Consider the following 19767-nt stretch of genomic DNA (forward strand, 5'->3'; position numbering starts at 1 on the left):
GGGTAGTCAAGGCACCGCCTGTAAAGAAAGTTTTTGAGTTTCGTTGCTGATTGGAGGAACAGGCTTAGTGAGAGTAATACGTACCCACTTATAAGTATAAAGTTAGTCTACTAACTGTCATAGAAGCGGGCTTAGTAATGGTAATGTGTTTTCACTTATAAGCATAACATAAAGTGCATTAAGAATCTACCCGTAACCGCAAGAGCATAACGAATGTAGCAAGCAAGTCAATCAATCGTCCAAAGAAATGATTGAAATTCACATCAAATATTACTATTGAAGAGCAATAAACTAAAATAAATTAATTACGTGCGTTGTTCGGTCGTAAGCAGACTTTTTCAAGCCATTGTTTTTAGAGTTTAACGAAATATATATATTAACGAGAAATATACATATATACATATATGTCTTTCTATTTGCCTCTCATAAGTTTGCCTTTATACATAAGTTTCAATGCAATTTTTTTTCTTTTGGGTAAATATTAACAAAAAATAAATAAACACTTATTGTATGTAAACAGCAACGAAGAAAAATGAAAAGGAGAAAAAAAAAAAAGAAAGGAAAAAAGGTGTCATAAAGTGCAAAAACAATGTATGGTAACTTGATAGCTGCAGCAATGTTGCACGTACATGCATACGGGGACACACTGTCATGATATTAAAGCGCACATAAAAAACTTACAGGATGTGGGCTCGTAACTCATAGTATTTCACTGGGCATGCGTAACTTTCAATAAACAATTTTTTTTTTTTCTTGTTATTATCGTTGTTGACTTTTTTATATAGCTTTGTACTTTTTTTCACATAAGCCGCGTTGTTACGTTTTTCTTTTATGTAAACTAAACAACACAATGCGGGTGCAAGGCAAAAACCCAGTTTCAATTTCAGTTTCATAAAAAGAAAAAAATAAAGCAACACTCAGCACCAACTTCGCTATATATACGGGATCGATAAGGCATTTTTTACTAAACTCTGACCGAAAAAAAGTTGAAAGAAAAAAAAACTTTTTGAATGCTTAACGTATTTATGTGTGTTTTATGTATACTTGATGGTTGACTACTTGTGGTTAACAAAATTTACTGTAATGGTTACATTTGGCTCCTGTCGTCGAAGCATTGGCATAAGCAAAATGTTTATCTGTATATATTTACATATATTTCTAAGCAAAAGTTACATTCTGATGTTAAGAAAAATGCGACGAACAGAGGACAGTTTTTTTGCACCATCACAGTACAGTATTGTAAGTGTTAACAAAAACATATAATCATAGTTGTGCACTCAAATGGGTCATTGGTTGGCCTTGGTTAGCCTCTTTCTAAGAATTTGGGAAAAAATGAATCCGAGTTTACAGGAAATGAAAAGCAACTTCTCTTACATCTAAAGTGGGTAAATATAGCACTTAACGAATACGCGCCTATAGAATACGCGTGAAAATTTTATAATTTTTGTATTTGTTATAGCGATAAAAAAACCGAGTTATTCTCTTGTTCTTTGGCCTATGTCCAAGGCCAATCTTCGTACAAGATCTTTCAATATCTTTATATCAAGTGTGCAGCTGTTATTTTAATTTAAGGGTTAAGGGGTTCTTTAACGTCCTCTTAACCTATATCTTGTGGTCTGAACTCTCTAGCATCTTATGAATCTAGACGCAAGATAATTTAGGGTAACCTTGCTAGGAAGGCCTGGGTGCGTGTCAAGGATTAACTTTACGTGTGATATGCTGAATATGCTATTATGTGAAATCAACAATGTATCCCGCCCCGTAACCCGACAATATCATTTAATTAAATTTAATCACTGTAGATTCAATTATGAGTTTTTTAATCCTTTTCGGGCTCTCTGTGACAATTGTAATAACATTTATCCCTTCATTTTTATATTTGCTTCTAAGAACACAGTCAAAGAAGGCTTGTCCCGACATATTTAACTTTCATATAAAGGGCGGGTAAATCTTTTTTTCTTATAGATGAATATCTTGGTGATTTATTTATTTATTTATTCTACTTATACTAGAAACTCAACTAAACAAATAACAATCGAGTTCAATTGGCTCTTAATGCAAAACTTATATTAATTAATAATAAAATTTAGTATAATTATAATGAAACAAAGAAAATGAAAAAAGAAAAAAAGCATGTACACTATCAGCATAGAGCCACATTTACAACCGGTACAGGACCAAATTGCAAATGAACCCCTAAACCATCGCAAACATGCATAAGCCTGGCAACCGATAATAATTAACAATAACTCATTTTCCAAACGTAACGACTTTTTAAGGATAAAAGCTAGTTTAAGTACGACATAGGTAAATCGCGCGTATTAAGCAATGTTGCTTTAATGGACTTTAAAGAGTCCGATAACGAGAATAAGTGGTAGACGTCATTTAGGTTCTTGCAAACGACTCTGAGCGGATTAAAGAGCTCATAATTAAATTTACACTGACTAAGCTTAACCAAGATAAAGTTCCTAGAGAAGCGACATTAAAGCTTATTTCACCAAGTAATGAAGGCGAGTCAATGGCACCATTTATTAATTTAATTAGAAAGGAAACGCCAAGAACAAACCTACATTTCTCAAGAGATGGTAGGGACAGCAGAAGCAACCTATTTTCATACGGAGGAAGAGAGGCAATCGGATCCCAACCCAAATTTCTAAGGGCAAACAGCAAGAATTGCTTTTGAACAGATTCAATTGAATCTACGTAGCACCTATATGAAGGAGACCACACAACTGAGGCATACTCGAGTATGGGTCTAACCAAACACATGTAAAGTCTTTTCGTAATGTAGGGATCATCAAGCTCTTTGCACCACCCCTTTATAATAGCAATGTATTTGATAGCCTTTCCCATGTGTACTTTATACGTATATATGGCGTCTTATAATCATAATTGGTCGGATTTCTTTACATTCCTCTTTAGCTTGGTATCTAGTCCCCCAATCTATATCATATTTAGCATAAGTAAAATTACTTTTGGACTAAAAGTAAATAAATAAATAAATAAATATAACTGTACTCTGCATGTAATTATAAGCTTATTACCAGTATATTGTCTTAAGCTCTGCTCTGTAAAGTTCCTAACACATTAGCTCAATTAAATAGTTCACATAGTTCCACGGCGACTAAAAAACCCCACAAGAGCACATATGAAAATAGTTGTGAAATGATGTAAATGAACTAACATAGTTCTTTTGAGAAAGCCCTTTGGTAAATGCTTGAAAATCGAAAATAGGCGAACTGGAAAGTGCCCATCTTCGCATATATCAGACGAATCTATATGAAAATATCTTTCAGACAAGTTAAGCAAGTGCAAACGTTTTCTTTTGCTATTTAAAATAATTTTCAAAACTTACTATCTTAACACAAAGCGCTTATGGGGAGACAGTCAAGATTGAATATGTCACATAGTATCACCGAATCTGTATTAAAAAAAAACCTTTTAAACGAGTTAGTTAGACAAATCTTTCTTTTCATGATCAGTCACTATCTCTGTCTCTCAAGATAGATTCTCTATATGTGTATGTGTGTTTTTTTTTTAAATTTTGTGGAGTCTAAAGCTATAATGTCATAGTTAATCTCTTCAGGGACGATGTTTTTTTGACAATATTTTCATACCGCTAATTATACACGTAAATACGTTCGCAAATGCATCAAATTTGGTAAGATTTGCAGTTTTTCTATTGACAGATGTTGCATTGAATAATTTATTAAACAGTTTTTGTTCTTTGCATTAACGATAGCAATTAAAATTAAAAAAAAAACTGTAAATGTCTATATACGAGGCCAAGAGGTTTAAAGTCTAACCTAAGGTTCGCTATATTCACTTGCAGCTTCTTTGTTATGTCTTATTGTGTGACGGACTTGGCGAGAATACATTACGAACACTTGTATTTTATAAGATCTCCGAAATTTTCTTGTACCGGTTTCTAGTTTCAGAACGAGATAGAAAAAACATGTCTATAACGGACCACCACTTAATGCCCTACACCGCTTCATGAAATACAGTTATATTGTACAATACACAGAACGACTTTTCGGAAGAGAGCGTTACATGGGAAGTGGTCCGCTCGATTTCATTTTTAATAGCTTTTGTCCTTGGGCCGAAGCATTTTCATGCAACATATTTGGTCAAAACATTTCAAAAATTGAGGCCTGTAGCTTGATTGCAAAGATGTTAAGTGGACAGACGGACAGACAAGCGATCCTGAATTAATTAATAAAAGATGGGTCTACAACTAATGCTTGTAGGTATCGTATACATCCCCACAAATTTGGTATGCACTTGTTCTACAAGGGGTCCAGGATATAATAAAGGTCAGAAGAGCATGTATCTGGAATAATCTAATGCTCAAGGCATAGAAAATTATTTCAAATCTTCAAGAACACTTCAGAGATACAAGAAGTATTAAAATTGTACATAGTTGTTACAATCCCTCACCAAATTGACTGCGAACATCCGTTAGGCGAGGATAGCTACGTTCATCTTTAGGTTCAAACCTCTACTTGTATGTTGCGAACCAAACAGCCTACCCCTAGTCTTAGAACTTTTTATTAATTCCTATAAAACATCTTTAAGAAGCCAGAGATAATGATGTAATTAATATTTTACGCATGATTTCTTTACAAGTGACGTGCTACCCATTCATACTATGAAGATTATACTTCGAAAGGCACAATTAATGTTTTGTCATAGCAAAGATGGTAAGAAAGCATGCATAATTAAGATTCTCTCATATAGCCTGAAGTTTTTTAGAGTCCCACTTTATTTTCATAGTTTTCGTTTACAAAAGTTTTCCAACTATTTGTTATTTGTTCAGGTGGAGAGAGAGGGAGAGCTAATTATATTAGTTGTTATATGGACTCGTATACTAAACATAAATGTATAGAAACTACGGGCACGTATGATAATACGATGATGAACGCTCGTTTTCCACCTTTACAATATGAGTTCAACAGAAATTATTTGGTGAAATTATATGTTTTGAATGCAAATTATATTCCAAATTAAAAAAAAATACAAAAAACCAAACACGTTTAACATACACCCATCCCTCATTTTGCATATAACCGTTAAAAAAAAAAAAAAAAAGAAAAGAAAAGTAATAAGCCTTTTCCATTTAAATTAAATAAATAACTTTGTATTTTTTTTTTTTTTTTTTGCTTTTAGGCTTGAATTCAATATATTGCTAACTCCAAAAATGCTCACAAATTTTCTCTTATTGGCCAGAATAAACGAGTTATATAAGTTTAGAAAAAACTAGTGGCAAAGGCAAATTAAGTTCGTGCGTTTACGTACAGCACTCGGATGGAATTGCCGTAGATTTACCTTTTATTATAACAATCTTAAGCATGTCTGTCCGACTATCCGTACGATGTCCATTCATGCATTTTTATATTTCATCCTACGAGTTTCTAAGGTATTTAGATGAAATTTAACATATTTTGACCTAAGAACGAAATATTGTTAAAAATGAACTGGTTTCGACCATATTTACCACTAAGCCCTTATCCCCCTTAATGGCAGACTTAATAAAGTGTTGCATGAAAAAAGTTTGTAATTTTTAGCATTTCTCGGCAATGAAGATCAATGAAGAGCAATCTCTTGGCATACTAAACGGCTGCAGAAAATATAGATCTAATGGGGCCATTTTTTGCCCGTCCTCCCGTAGAAGCGTTCTTACAAATAACTAAACTTTATTAGGTCATAAAACTTAACCGTTAGTGTTTTACGGAAAAAGGTTGATACCCATACGAGTGATTTGACAAATAAATATCGTTTGGCAAATTTGGACAACCTAGGTTTACTTTGTGGATCCCATCCCACAGAAAAGTTCCCGTGACATATAAGCCCTTAACATGTTAACAAGGTCTAATATTTGATGTTTCATGAAGGCAATGGGTGCAAAATGAAAATTTCTTCAACTAGGAGCTTAATTTTATTGAATTTAAGTGACTTCGGCTCATGTATTGGACTCCTTTTCCATAAAAACACTTTGATAACAAACAAGTTTTGAAATAATTTTTTATATTTTGTGAAGAAAATGAAAGAAGACTTATATTGTGGTGTATGATAATTGATAGTCGGCCTTGTCCGATTCTAACGTTTGAATTCTTTTATTGGCCTGTTCTCTGAGGAGGATAATGTAAAGTTTTGCGAAAAATTAACATTTTGATTACAAGTGTAGTCATAAACAAGCAATTCAAACTTAACAGCACCAATCAAACAACAGTCGTAAGACCTTGTAGTATACAGATAATAATTTATGGTAATAAATATGTTTAAAATGCATGCGTGAATGTTCCTTTCTGCTACTTTTATAGTCACTGCACAGATTTTACAATGGTTAATACATGCTTATGGCTTTTTACATTAGATTTAAAAAGAAAACAGTCAACTTATAGCCTGTTCTTTAATTTAAGATCGGAGAAATACCGTCAATATTTTAAAGTATTGATTAAGCAATTAAAAACATTATAGTTGGGGAAGGCTCTACACCACTTCTGACAATTCAACCTTTCATATGTTTTCATGATAACGCAACAAAGACTTCACGTTGTGTCCATGCAAACGAATATTTTTAATCGGAGTCCTTGAAAGAGGGCTCAGAACACTGATGGTCCAAATTCAACAACAATAATCTTTATCACTATATACCTGCTTTAGCCGTAGAAACTAAAAATAAGACTTTGTCATCCGTTATATACGTAGAATAGAGCTATGCAGTCCAAATTCGGTAGGGTTAACTCCTATGTCAAATTATTATTATGAAGAAACTTTTACTAGGAAATATTAAATATTAGACCTTTTTATCATCAACGTTTATATAATAAACATATACTCGTCGTGCATCGATCACACTTTAGTCGAACTAGTGTCGCTTTTTTACTTTCTGTGGTGCCTACGTATAACTTAATCAGCGATTTCTCGGGTAAGCAATTTTCAAATGATCGCATCGTAAGATGCAAATCAGGTGATCGGTATAATTTCAGCTTCGTTTATACGAACATCTAATTGAGCATTAAAATATTGGAAAACATTCACGTAAATATACTTACGTTTGATTTTTATGGCAATTTTCGTGTAATCCATTGTCGTCGTTAGCGATATTATTTTTATTTTCTTCTTTGAATCGGAAATTAATATCATGTGGATCTTTAAATGGTTTAACGTTACGCGGTAAACTGCGGTTACGTAAACTTAAGTTTAAAAATTCCAAGTCATTGTCATTCAATTTTAAATTTTGCGTTGGGCACGTTTTTCTGCCAGAGTTCGTTTGGAATCGTTTTGGTGGCAATGCAGGTTTCTCTTCCTGGTCCTGATCAGTGGAAATGGTTGATTGTAGTTCGGAATTTACCTCAGCTTCATTATAATGAAGATTAAAATATTTAGTTACATGATCAGCGAGACTAGGATTTGGATGATTTGTTTGGGAACCGCGCACTAAGTCGTCTAAGTGATCTTCATCAATGCCGAACAGAAAAGGATCATCGAGTAGGGTATGTTTGGCGTTCTGCTTAACCGCTTCTGGTTCACAATCGTTTGTGTGCTGTAGCTGTTGTTGTTGTTGTTTGTGTTGTTGTTGCTGATACTGTTGATGGTTGATGTTGAAATTTTTTAACATTTGGTGCAATTGTTTCGTAGTTTTCTTTTGCTTTTCGGTTTCAGCGTCCTTGCGATGTCCTCGCAATGATCGTAAAAGTCTTTTGCTTCTTCGCAAAGCATTACCCACTTCAAGTTTTGTCGGTTCACTTAAGGTCTCACATTTCAAAGGGAATAAACTAACTGAAGTTGGTGGTTGCTGTTGTTGTTTTTGTTGTTGTTCTTTGGTGCTTACAGCATTAATATTTTCATGTAGTGTCGCCATCTTATCGCCGGCTGAATCTTGGGTTTCATCGTCTAATTGTGTTTCGATAAAATCGACAGCAACCGCATCATATTCGGACTCGATAGCCTCGATGTTGTTACTGTCATTTTCATTATTTAAAGCACTTGTTGCTAATGATGATGCTATTGCTGTTGTTGTTGTTGTTTTTGTTGTTTTTGCTGATGCTGCTGCCGCTGCCGCTGCTGCTGCTGCTGCTGCTGCAATTTCTTGCTTTGCCGCCGCTGATAATGCCAATCTTTGGGCTGCTGCTTTACTATAAACTTGTCGATAATATTTCTGCTGATCGCCATACAAAAAGCAAACACGCCACCATTGTTTGCATGCCAGCAAATTGGCGGTACGTGGTGGTAGTACCACGGGCTCAATTGATGATGACATGCTCTCCATATTGTTGTAGTTATTTCTTGTGTCTTTAATATGTTTTCTTTTTTTCTTATTGTTATTCGCTTCTTTTTTTTTTTTTTATTATTTTAGTTAGTGTTGTTTTTGCTTTATGTGGCGTTATTGTTTTATTATACCTACTGTAATATACCCTTTTCGCTCCAAACGAAATCAGAAATCAACAGCAGTTGTTATTAGCGTTGCTAAGTTTCTTGTTCGATTTTATTTTGTTATAAAAATTGTGCTGTTGTTACTGTGCTGGTTGTGCTGTTTGTTTAAATTTCTGTGGTAATTATTTTCAATTTGTTTTCTCTTCGCTCTTGGCTTTGCGTTGCAATTCTTATTTTATTTCTATTTATTTTTTCGCCCCTCTTTTTTTCTTTTTCTTAATAGGACAAACTAATAAGTTTTATGATTCCATGACATGATATCTTCAGGTTTTTTGTCTACCTTTGAAGAGAGAGAGAGAGAGAGAGAGAGAAAGAGGTAAACTTACATTTGCACTCCATAATTTACTTTGCCTTCTGTTTTCTTCTTTCCCTCTTTTCCTCTTAACATTTAATGTCGATGCAAATTGTTTGTGGCTATTGCTTTGGGGTTATTTAAAAGAATTTAAATCAATTTTAGGTCTTTTCAGTTACTTCTTTATAACACAGAGACGCTTGCAATACAAAACTCAATATAGATTTCCCATAGTGTGTTCAATCAATGCCAGCCCTTTGTTTTTATTAATTTTCAAATTAAAATTATTTGCGGCTTGGAAATTATTGATCTTAACATAAAGATTGCTTTCCATTGGCAACTAAGACGGGCTACGGCATAAGATGTAATTTTTAAAATCTTCCTCATATCGTGCCGGGAAAAAAAAACCGTTCAAAACAAGCTACCAACCAGTTATAGCATTTTGAACAGCGCTTTGCAAACTCTACGTAATATGTGTAAAGGTTGCCTTACACTTGATCTCGATTCAATACGAAGACCCAGGGTGCATAAAATAACTTTCATAAATTAAAAACAGACTTACGGGACACCTCCCATAAGTAGAAAAAGTCGCGTTAAAAAGGAAAAGTCATTAGAAACAATTTGAAAATCAGACCTGGTAGCGCAATAATTTCCACATCAATTTTTGAACTCTTGAAAGGAAGGAGAACGATTGTCTTGTCTTACTGGTGACATATCTCAATCAAATAAAACCTACGGCAGCGTACCTCAGCAAATGCGTTGTGGCATTTACCAGCCCACAGTACACTGCTGCTGGGTTTACTAAATGGAGTATGATCTTGGAGTCGATATTTAATATTAAGCCCCAATCTCACACCATGTCTTTCCCGCTTCGCAATTTCATCGTATATTTATTTTCTATCACTCATCACGGTTTGACACTTTCCTTCAATTTAAAGAAGGCAAGAGGATCTCTCTAAAGAAATCTGACCTATTGTAAACGTCAAGTTAAAACTTTACAATTGGGCAGGAAGGACATTGTGTCAGTTGAACTGACACAATTTTTTTGCATTGATTCGAAATCTTCAACGGCTCCGAATCACATGCTTATCAAGAACATTTACATGTCATGTATTGTTGCGTTGGATATGAAAAGCATTTAATACTTACCTTGCTCTTAGGAAAAGAAAGGTTAAGTTAATTCGACAGTTCTTCAAGAAATTTTTGGGATAACGATATTACGTATATTGGGCAGATAGTATTGGGCAGACAGACCAGTTTGTAATCGGGATCAATGAATTATATTTTCACATATACTTGTTGCACATGCAAGTGAATGCGTATATGGATGTATTCTTCAATATCAAAGAATCGTTTATTTTTATTTTTATTAGGCTTACTTGCATCTATCTATACATTTATACGTGCATATACATATATATGAATATACGTATGTGTGCATATAAATCAAATCTCAAATGTGTAAAAAGAATCAGAGTGAAACTCATTTTCAATACTTGATAGACAAGATCGATTCTCCTTACATATCATGCACATAGACAAGTACACATACACAAACATACACAATGAAAGAAAATATTTAGTAAATCGAATGATTTTGATGCGTATTTTACGCTTGATAGAAATCACGTTTCGCTACACGTAAAGAAAGAAAAGTAATGAAAGAATGGTTGTGTGTTTGGGCACACACAATAGTACCATTATTTCAATAAAGACGATATATTTATAAGAGGCTAATGAAAAAAAAAAAAAAGTAGAAGGAAAAAGAAAAAGCATTGTTTAGCGTAGCCACAATGAAATTACATTCTAGTCAGCATTGACTGTATAGATTGAATTGGTCGGTTTGGTTAGTTACAATAAATAGATGGAAGCCATGAGGACTATAATGACGATCATGATAATCACGATGATGATGATGATGATGATGATGATCATAATGATTATATTACTGAGGATGATGGCGATGATGATGAGGATAGCGATGTATCACAAAATACATAATAAAGATCACCATTAATGATTGTATCGCATGGCAAGAGAGCGTAAGTACATTATTTTGATTTTGATTGCGCTATCGACAAGCATTCTCGATGTGTACAATAATAATAATAACAAAACGAAATGTAGACGTTTATAAAGTAACAGTCAGAAATAACAATGCAATGCAATATAGAATCCACGCGCGCGCACACGCATACACACACACACACACACACACATAACACTTACATAAACCACTCTGTCAGATTGGCAGGTACAGGTCGCATGGATCGCACTAACTCAAAATTGTTAAGTTTGGGTTTTTTTTTCTTTCCATTTCTTCTTCTTTACTAAGCATTATACAGAATACATCATCGTCATCGTAATGATCATCATTATCAGACGCAATACAAAACATTAGGGCCAGTCGTAGTTGTTGTTAAAGTCTTAAATCATACAAATGTGTGTGTCTGTGTGTGTGTGTGTGTGTGTGTGTGTGTATGTGTTATACCCGAACAAATCGCAGTGAAAACAGCTAAAGGCATTAAATACGGAAGTAATCGATATTGAATCGTGCTCTGGCCAAGTTATATTTCTCATGGTGCAACAGTAAGCTGCCCTTGTTCTTGTCGTTAGTGTTGTTGCTGTTGCTGTTGCTTTTGTTATATTGCTGTATACAAACACTTAACTTTTGCAGATGGAAGCATTTTTGTGGTATTGGCACGTCGTCAGATTCGATGATAAACTTACGACTACAGGCGTGCGGTTAAAATGTGCACAGCATTAAATTTTGCAATTTTAGAAATTTGAGTTAAAATCGAATTTCAATTAATAATTATTGCACACAGTAACTGTGACAGTGTCTTTGACTCCCTAGCTGGGAATGTAAATTTATTAGGTCGCTTAGTTCAAATGTAGCCTACAGCTGTTTTCTCAATTTTCACAGTGTATTTAAATTAATTATCTATTACTTAAAGTTGTTTAGAGTCGCTTAGAGTAGTAAAGAGATCTCAAGTTTATTTTTGGCTGTGACTTTCGTTGAAACTGAAATAAGTAAAGGATGCTTCGATATTTATTGTAGGGCGAAGCGTAGACAGGTAATAAAGTCGATGCAAAGACCCTAAAATCTCATTAACTATTTTTAGCTTTGATCGGCAGAAATAGTGAGGACGCTGTAATTACGCATCTCTCTCTGTCCGCCTATCATGACAAGGGCGCATAGACAAGAGCATAAACTGCTTATAAAGCACATATAGCAAAATCGGCCTATATTTTATCACATCTGTTTGATTTTCCGCTTGTTGATTTGTTGAGGTACGGCTCTCAAAACAAGCAACCGAAATATCGTCTTTAGTTGATTACCCATTTGAAATAGTGATTAACACGTTTAGAAAGAGAACTTGGAGGCATCGCAGAGCGCTGACTGCCTATCGGTTCTCTTATTGAAATTACGATTAACGTTTGCCGCACAAGTCTTGGGACTCTTTATAGGCTTGGTCAGGGTAACTAGGAAAGAACTTGTCTAACAAATATTTTTGCTTAAGCCAGGCACTCACTAAGCTGCCGCCATCGCGTAACTCTTTCTCTTTTCTCACTTCTTTCTGATCGTCATGGTGTTACACTTATACATATTCTGATCATTTATACGATAAACAGGTCATAAATCTACGTATTCTACGTTCTGGGAAAAGTTAAAGGAAGGTAGCGTGTTTGGACAAAGGCATTGTCGGTTACGTATGCCTGCTAGGATTATGCCGCACGTGAAATGGGGTTACCAAAACTTTAGTTTTCCATTACTAGGATATGCTTATAGCAAAGACATAAATTCTAGCGCTAGCAACCAGGAGTATCTCCTCTTTTCTTTATGTATTCAAGAAGATTGCAGACAGCAAGTAACAATTTTTTCTCTATTCCTAGCATTTTCGCCTGACAGTTTACGTACATTTTTTCAAGGAAGGCTTAGATAGTGCTGGTCGTACCCATATGCATATAACGAAAGGCCGACTACCTCCATCTCTTAAAACATCGTGAGCTCAATCGTAGAGCTACAATTTGCTTTTTCCGAAAATTGATTATTGAACAAATGCATAGGTGCTGCAAGTAACTGTAAGGTGACTTAAGTACGCAGCACTAAGCTTCACAAATGCAGAAAGTGTTATAAATTTATTTCATTTTAGAATCTCATAAAGAGTGATAAGTAATGTTGTAACATAATAACTGTGCTTTTACACTTTATTAGAACTTGTTTCCCGTCTTCGACATCGAATTGCAAAATTTCAACTTTAATGAATTTTCCTTTTTTTTCTTTCATTAGTTTTGATGACGATAATTAAGCATAGGCCATACATAAACTTTATCACATTGCAGCACTAATTAGAAATTCACACAATTCTTGAAATGTTACGAGATACGCGAAATGTTAATAACCACTACTTAAGTCATGCATTTCTTTTGCTCCATTTGTCGTTTCTTAATATACAACTTTCATTATATTTCTTGGCATGCGAGTGCACACGTATCACACATATGTACATATATGAAAAATTCATTCCAATTTTATTTGAAATACTTATTGATAAATATTTCCGGTGAAAAGATGAACATGTTTTTGCTTCTTTTGCTTTTTTTTCCAATTTACTAGAAATTGATTAAAGCGCTTAATCGACAATAAAAGAGAATTTTACTGTTTTACTCTTAGTAGTATTCGTTATTACATACCTATGCGTGTGTGCATTATGTCCAGTGACGAACATGAAATATTTTAATATGAAATCTTTTTTTTTTTTTTTGTAAATGTTTGAATAAATCGTTGGATTTGCTTTCCAGCTGGAACACATGAGACCTTTACGTGTCCATATAGGGTAAACTTCCCTACAACACGGCTTCAATGTTACACGAACCCGCGGTGTACAAATCATCTTCATCCCAGAGTGATTACGGTCCTTTGTTAAATTTAAAATAACTTTGTTTCCCAGGCTTAAGGTGCCGCAAGAAAATATATATAAAAATTTATCGAGACATAAATTATATTAATGATTGGAACTACAACCTCGTAAAATCGCAAACACCCGTCTCATAATTTTACTGTGTTGCACGAGCCTCTTTTAGCATATCACCTGCAGACGATCATAATTTTTCCGCCGTGTTATACGAATCCGTTTCATACGCATGCGTGCCATAAGAGAACCTGCTGTACTTGTAATATGTGTATCAGTTGAAAGGAAATTGCTTGCGCAACGACCTCAGCGGAAAATGTTACTACGAGAGGATGCAAGCAAGTGCTTGTAACTAAACGATTGCATCAAGCCGATAAATTTATTTGAATATGGATTGTTACCTTAATATTAATTTCTGCGTTAACTCATAACTCACGACGACTTTCGGACGAATATGGTGCCGAACTGAATGATTTCTTTGGCATTCTGCTAACAGATAATAAGGCTTATGTCTACTACATTCAAAAAAATCATATCTATTGGATGCTCCGTTTTGGAATAAAGAAAACATCGTGCCTATGGACCTATTGAAGACACGATTGATAAGCAATGCAATGGTGCGCACTTAGTGTTAAGTACATTTGGGCAGAACTGTTCAATTGCCAAAAGGGCACTTCAGGCTTAAGGCTCAGTTATTACTCCGAGTCAGAAAAGGTATTATCAGGTATTTTCGGAGATATAATAATCAAATAAATAAAAATGCGCATGGAGGACCAAGGCTCACCGTTAAATAACCTACACCTTCCTACAGTTATCCATATAACTACGTTTTAAAATAAAGTTGTATAAAGGATGTGGTTCCGATCCGAACACGTCGACAGGCTGACCACAAGCCAGACGGATAGACGGACAGACGAGCTTAAATCGATATAGAAAGTGATTCTGAAGCAATAGTACCATGTGGTTGAAAAAGTGATCTAATCTGAACACGTCGACAGGCTGACTACAAGCAAGACGGATAGACGGACAGACAAGCTTAAATCGATGTAGAAAGTGATTCTGAAGCAATAGTACCAAATACATGAGGTTGGTCTGTCGCAAGTCTTTTTGGATGTTGCATATATCCGCACAAACTTAACATAACCTTGCTGGAGAAGTTGTGTAGAGTATAATAACAAACGAAGTTTGGCGCATAAATTTTCAGTTTGGATGCATAGATTAAATTTTGAATAGAATCTCTAACTGCATTCAAATAAATGTTCTCTAGATTCAATTAGAAATTGTTTAATGTTTCATGATGATATCAACTAAAACTGAAGCCATTGGATTATGATGAACGTCTCTACCATGAGTAAGAGTAAGAAACAAAATTATGTAATTCGAACAGTAAAAAGAAAAAAAAAAAATTAAACTTAAACTAGAATAACAAACATCGTTAGAATGAAAAGAGCGGCAAAGCACAAGCGTATAAAATATTCTTTGTATTAGAATTGCGCACATGCGTGACAACTTCCAATTGTGAAAAGAAGAAGAATGAAACACGTTGCTTCGAACGTAACCCATACCATAAGAGACTTTCTTGAATCGCAAAATCGCAGCAAACACAAACCTATATCACCATTTAATTGCTTTATTATATCGTTTGCAATACCGTATATGTTCATCTGCATCTAAGTCTGTTCGTATTCTCTTTTTTAGCAGATGTTTCTGCATGTACAAGCCATGACATAAACATAAAAATCCTTGACTTTAAGATGAGAAATGCGAAAATTCGAAAATCTTGATTTAAGACGAACATTTTAATACCTTCAGGTAAGAAGAAAGGATTTCGCCGACTTGGTATCGGTTCGCATTCGAAAAAGCTCTAGAAAAAACGAAGATTCTTAAGTAATTTTTTGAATTTCTTTTGTACTCTATACACACTTGTGGCAGCAGATGTTCTATATTCGACACAAAACTTTCGTAAAAAGTTTGAAACATTCTTCGAATTGATTTTTCTTTTCTACTCCTTACGTTAGAACAGAAAACAATTTATATTCAATTTGGACGGGCGTCCATTTTTTTTACTTACATTTCAAGTTTTCGCTACTGTGGATGTATATAATATCGAAAAGAGGGTACCTCTAAAATTATCTCTGGACTGATGATATATTTGTATTCTTCATAAAATTGAAATTTTCCTAAGCCGACAAGTAAGCCTAGGTTTTGGAGTTGTGAACCTGTAAGTATTTCTTTGGGATTCTTTTTGCTACTATCTACACATTTATATACAGTTATATATAAGTATCTGAATCTATATATACTGATTCATTATATTTATATATGTATATAAATTATATACATATATATATTGTCCAATTGAATTGATTTTAAAACTTGAGAACAAATCGCGAACGTAATGCATGATTCGAAACCGAAAATTATGCCAATTCGTCGACACAATGAACAAAAAGCAAAGGTGTCAATTTTTTGGTATAATTTACGTCCGTTGGTAAAGGCTGCGCCGATTTTCGAGCTTCACCTAATAACGCTAATAAGAAAAATATATTAGACCAGCCTTCTTCTTCGAAAAGGTATCATCATGGCAAACATGTCCAAACCGACTCCACTATTGCAGTCTTTATGCAATCTTTAATGCATATTTTTAGGCGTTGCAAGCATTCTCAAAAAGTAATATACGCCTCGGGGTAGAAACATTTACGTCCAAGATAAAAAGGTTTATTAATATTTCCTAAAAAAAAGTCGGGCGGTATTTTTTAAAACAAAGATGACTTTTCTTGACCTTGGCTTCTCTTTAGATATGAATTAGGGCACATTTCAGGCATCGCGAAGTGATCATAGGCAATAGGTAGGTAAGTTTATAATTTTTGAAATACACCTGGAGTTTATTTTTTCTCTTATCTTTTCTTAATTTAACCTTATAAAGAAATTGTTTAAAAAAAAAAAAAAAAAAATGAAAAATAAAAAATAAAAAAATATTAAATTAAAGAGAATAAAACCACTTGCAAATCGTTGCCTTAGGGTTGGAAAGTATAAAACTACTGTTAATTTTCTAATAACTTAAGAAAAAATTGGAAATTTACCATGAAATCACAGATGAACAGTCGGTCGGTTGTCTTTTTTTTCTCTTCTTGATTTCTTTCAATCATTTATTCATGCTATCAGCCAGAATGAAAGACAATTGCATGAGTGCTTGCAATCAATTTGAAAGTATTTCTTTGTTATTGAAAAATCTACGCTTTGCCTTAAGTTGGAAAATTAATCAGTGAAACATGTTTCGCAGAGAGACAGAGTGAGAGAGTGAGAGCAATTTTACGCGGGGCAGTTCTTACCAATATTTAATGAGGGAGAAGAAAATATATTACTTACACAAGTAATTGTACCGTAATTTATTTTTTACCTTTTCATTATTATTTATTATGTTTTTCTTTTAAACAAAAATGGATCAAGAGAAACGATTATCATTTAAATTATTCAAATACTTTATTAACTTTAATCCTATTGTTGTACTACAAATTTAGGGCACATTTCTTGCTTTCAGTTAAAATAAAATAAAAATTCAAGTAAATGCCGTTTGCCACTTTTTAATTAAAGATAGCGAGTTCGAGAGTAAAAAGCAAAACGAATCGCATTTATTTTGTAGAGAAACTACTCCGCTACTTATCTTTGTCAAGGCAGCCTTCAAAGAAAAGAAAATATTCATTTAATGATCGAAGTAATAACAAATTGAATTTATTACAAGCGGATAATTTCCTTAAGATTTTAAATTTTTTTTTTTTCTTTTTTACGATTTACGTTAGCGTTTGCGGAAAGATTGTCATAAAGTTTAGCAGTTTGTTGCTTTAGAGAAGGCACCCAACAAATACGGACTGGTATGTAAAGTGCTAGCTAGCTTTACAATTCCTTTTTTACTTATCTTTTTAAAATAATTTACCAACAAGTAATAAAACTTGAATTGGAATAGAAATGCTTTCAACTCAAACACTATTCAAATATGCTTTTATATGCTAGTAACACCGTTGACTTGTCTCCTTTCCTTCGAAACTCTTCTATGTGCACACATTACCGGTGATAAAGTCTACAGTTAATAATCGTAGTAATAAAAATATGTAATCGTCTTGTGTATTTGGTTGACATATTCATGATACGTTTACGTTACGCCATACGTACACATATATGCGTATTTTAAATATTTTGAACTGCTAAAGCTAAAGTTAAGTTGTTCGAAGTGTTTATGAGCGGAATTTCATGCGTTGAGAGGGCATGCATGTGTGTGTATAATGCATATCAGTACAATAAATTAGAAACTTTATATATAGCTGCGTAAGTAATAAGAAGACTTCTGATAATTCAATTATTAAATTTTATTGCTTTATCAGTGGCGGTGAAAAGTTACAAAAACAAATCGCCCCACAATGTATTTCCTCCTATGGATAGTATTTCGTGTGAAAAGAAAAGAACCTTAGCATCGAAATAAATATTTAAATAAAAAGTTAAAAGCGTGACTAAAACCATTAAGAGCGGCGTGCAACTTTTTTTGTTACGGATTCGATTCGAAGGTATATAAGATATATGCATCTCACATGCTTAATATAGGTTATATTGTAAATTTTCCATGTCTGCCGCCACCACCACCTCTCCCTCGTCCTATTGCTCTTTTTTTTTCTTTTCTATACCACCTAAAAAATAAAATGACATAAAAATAGCTTTCATTTATCGGGACCAAAGCATTGATTGCTTTGGTTTCACATTTCGTCTCATTTCATGTTTTAATCTCATTTGCTTTGCCCTTGCATTTCAAGATAGTAAGCATTGCGATTCGTCATGTGCTAGTTTATGTGCTAGAGATGTCATCATCATCAACATACAGCCACGAAGATATAAAAAGCACCGTATGCTCTAAATACGTCTGCTATTCACTCTAAGATAATCATATTTACTTGCTTAATAGGTGTTGGGAGTAAACAATGACTTGACAACGATCTGAAAAGGTGAAATCTATGATTAACGATCATCACTCAGTCAAAGAAGTTTGGCCTTTACAAGCCAATACTATGCTCTGGTCATAAATTTTGACTTGGAAGTACTTGTCCAGTTAGGTGAGGCTACTTTGTCTTAACAATTAACATTTAGTGAGATACGGTGTCGTTTTCGAAGTCCAAACAATCCCAAGTGCCAAGTTAGTGTTCGCTATTTCAAATCTTACTCTTGCTTCGGGTCAGGCAGTAAGAGCATAACACTTATCGACACACCCCTTATTTCTTTCTTTATCTTTCCACACTTCTTTTTTGTGCCTTTCGCCGCCTTACTTAAATATAGGGGGCACACCCTAATTTATTAGTGAGATTTTTTTTAAAAAAAATCAGCTGACTTCATATGCGATTAAGATTAAGAAAGAAGGTGCCTGACTTTGGCAGGGTTCGCTGACACTCGCGTGAAACCCGATAAAACAAATAATTCGCAAAAATCCGTGCCGGCGTTAATCATGCCATCACAAAAAAAGTACCCCTTGGACTAAAACTTAACTTGGTAATGTTAGAACCGTGATGAGAGACAGCACAAGGTATAAGTTGTTTGAATTTATTATAATTGTTATTGAAATCCAGGTGTTAATTACAACAGAGCCTTCTTAATGAAGTTCGGGCTTTAAGTTATTCATAACGACATCACTGAATTGTTATTATTCATTAAAATAAGTTTAACTTAGTAACATTTTGAAAGGGAAGACTTGTTTATTGCTGGCTAAAGCAGACCGGCGTGTTAACGCCAGTAGTATTTTTATGGCATAAGAAAAAGTGAATCAAACCAAACTAACCTATGGCCAACTAAATTGGAATCTGTATACCTATAGATGAGTTTGCCCCGTAATTCGGTTTTAATGGCACTTTTTCTTAGATAACCTCACGCTTAAGCTCCACTGTCTTTATATATTAACATACACATACGAAAATAATATTGTGACGGATGATTTGACAGCTTGTTTGTGAAAACGTTTGCTTGCATTTGCCCAATAAATTTTTTGTTGGTAACCTATAGCTAATCTTAGAGCACCGAAACCAGAATTTTCGTCGTATTTTACTTTTCTAGAGTCACAAGAAAAGTCCTGCAAGATGCAAACTG

The 19767-nt window shown here is 34.1% G+C and overlaps 1 protein-coding gene across 3 annotated transcripts in view; it reads right to left on the reverse strand.

Annotated features, from left to right (window-relative positions):
- LOC119636060 (protein prickle) overlaps nucleotides 1–19767 on the reverse strand; it is a 178526-nt gene that overhangs the window by 54963 nt on the left and 103796 nt on the right. The window contains exon 1 of one of the 3 annotated variants that reach the window (XM_038031147.1): nucleotides 7059–8527. The exons of the other annotated variants lie outside the window; for them this stretch is intronic. Coding sequence (XP_037887075.1) covers nucleotides 7059–8275 — 1217 coding nt within the window. The 5' untranslated portion in view covers nucleotides 8276–8527. Of the gene's footprint in view, nucleotides 1–7058; nucleotides 8528–19767 lie in introns of those variants that run through there. 3 annotated transcript variants of the gene reach the window in all.

The sequence above is a fragment of the Glossina fuscipes genome, unplaced genomic scaffold (genome assembly GCF_014805625.2).
Source record: "Glossina fuscipes isolate IAEA_lab_2018 unplaced genomic scaffold, Yale_Gfus_2 27, whole genome shotgun sequence".
NCBI lineage: Eukaryota > Metazoa > Arthropoda > Insecta > Diptera > Glossinidae > Glossina > Glossina fuscipes.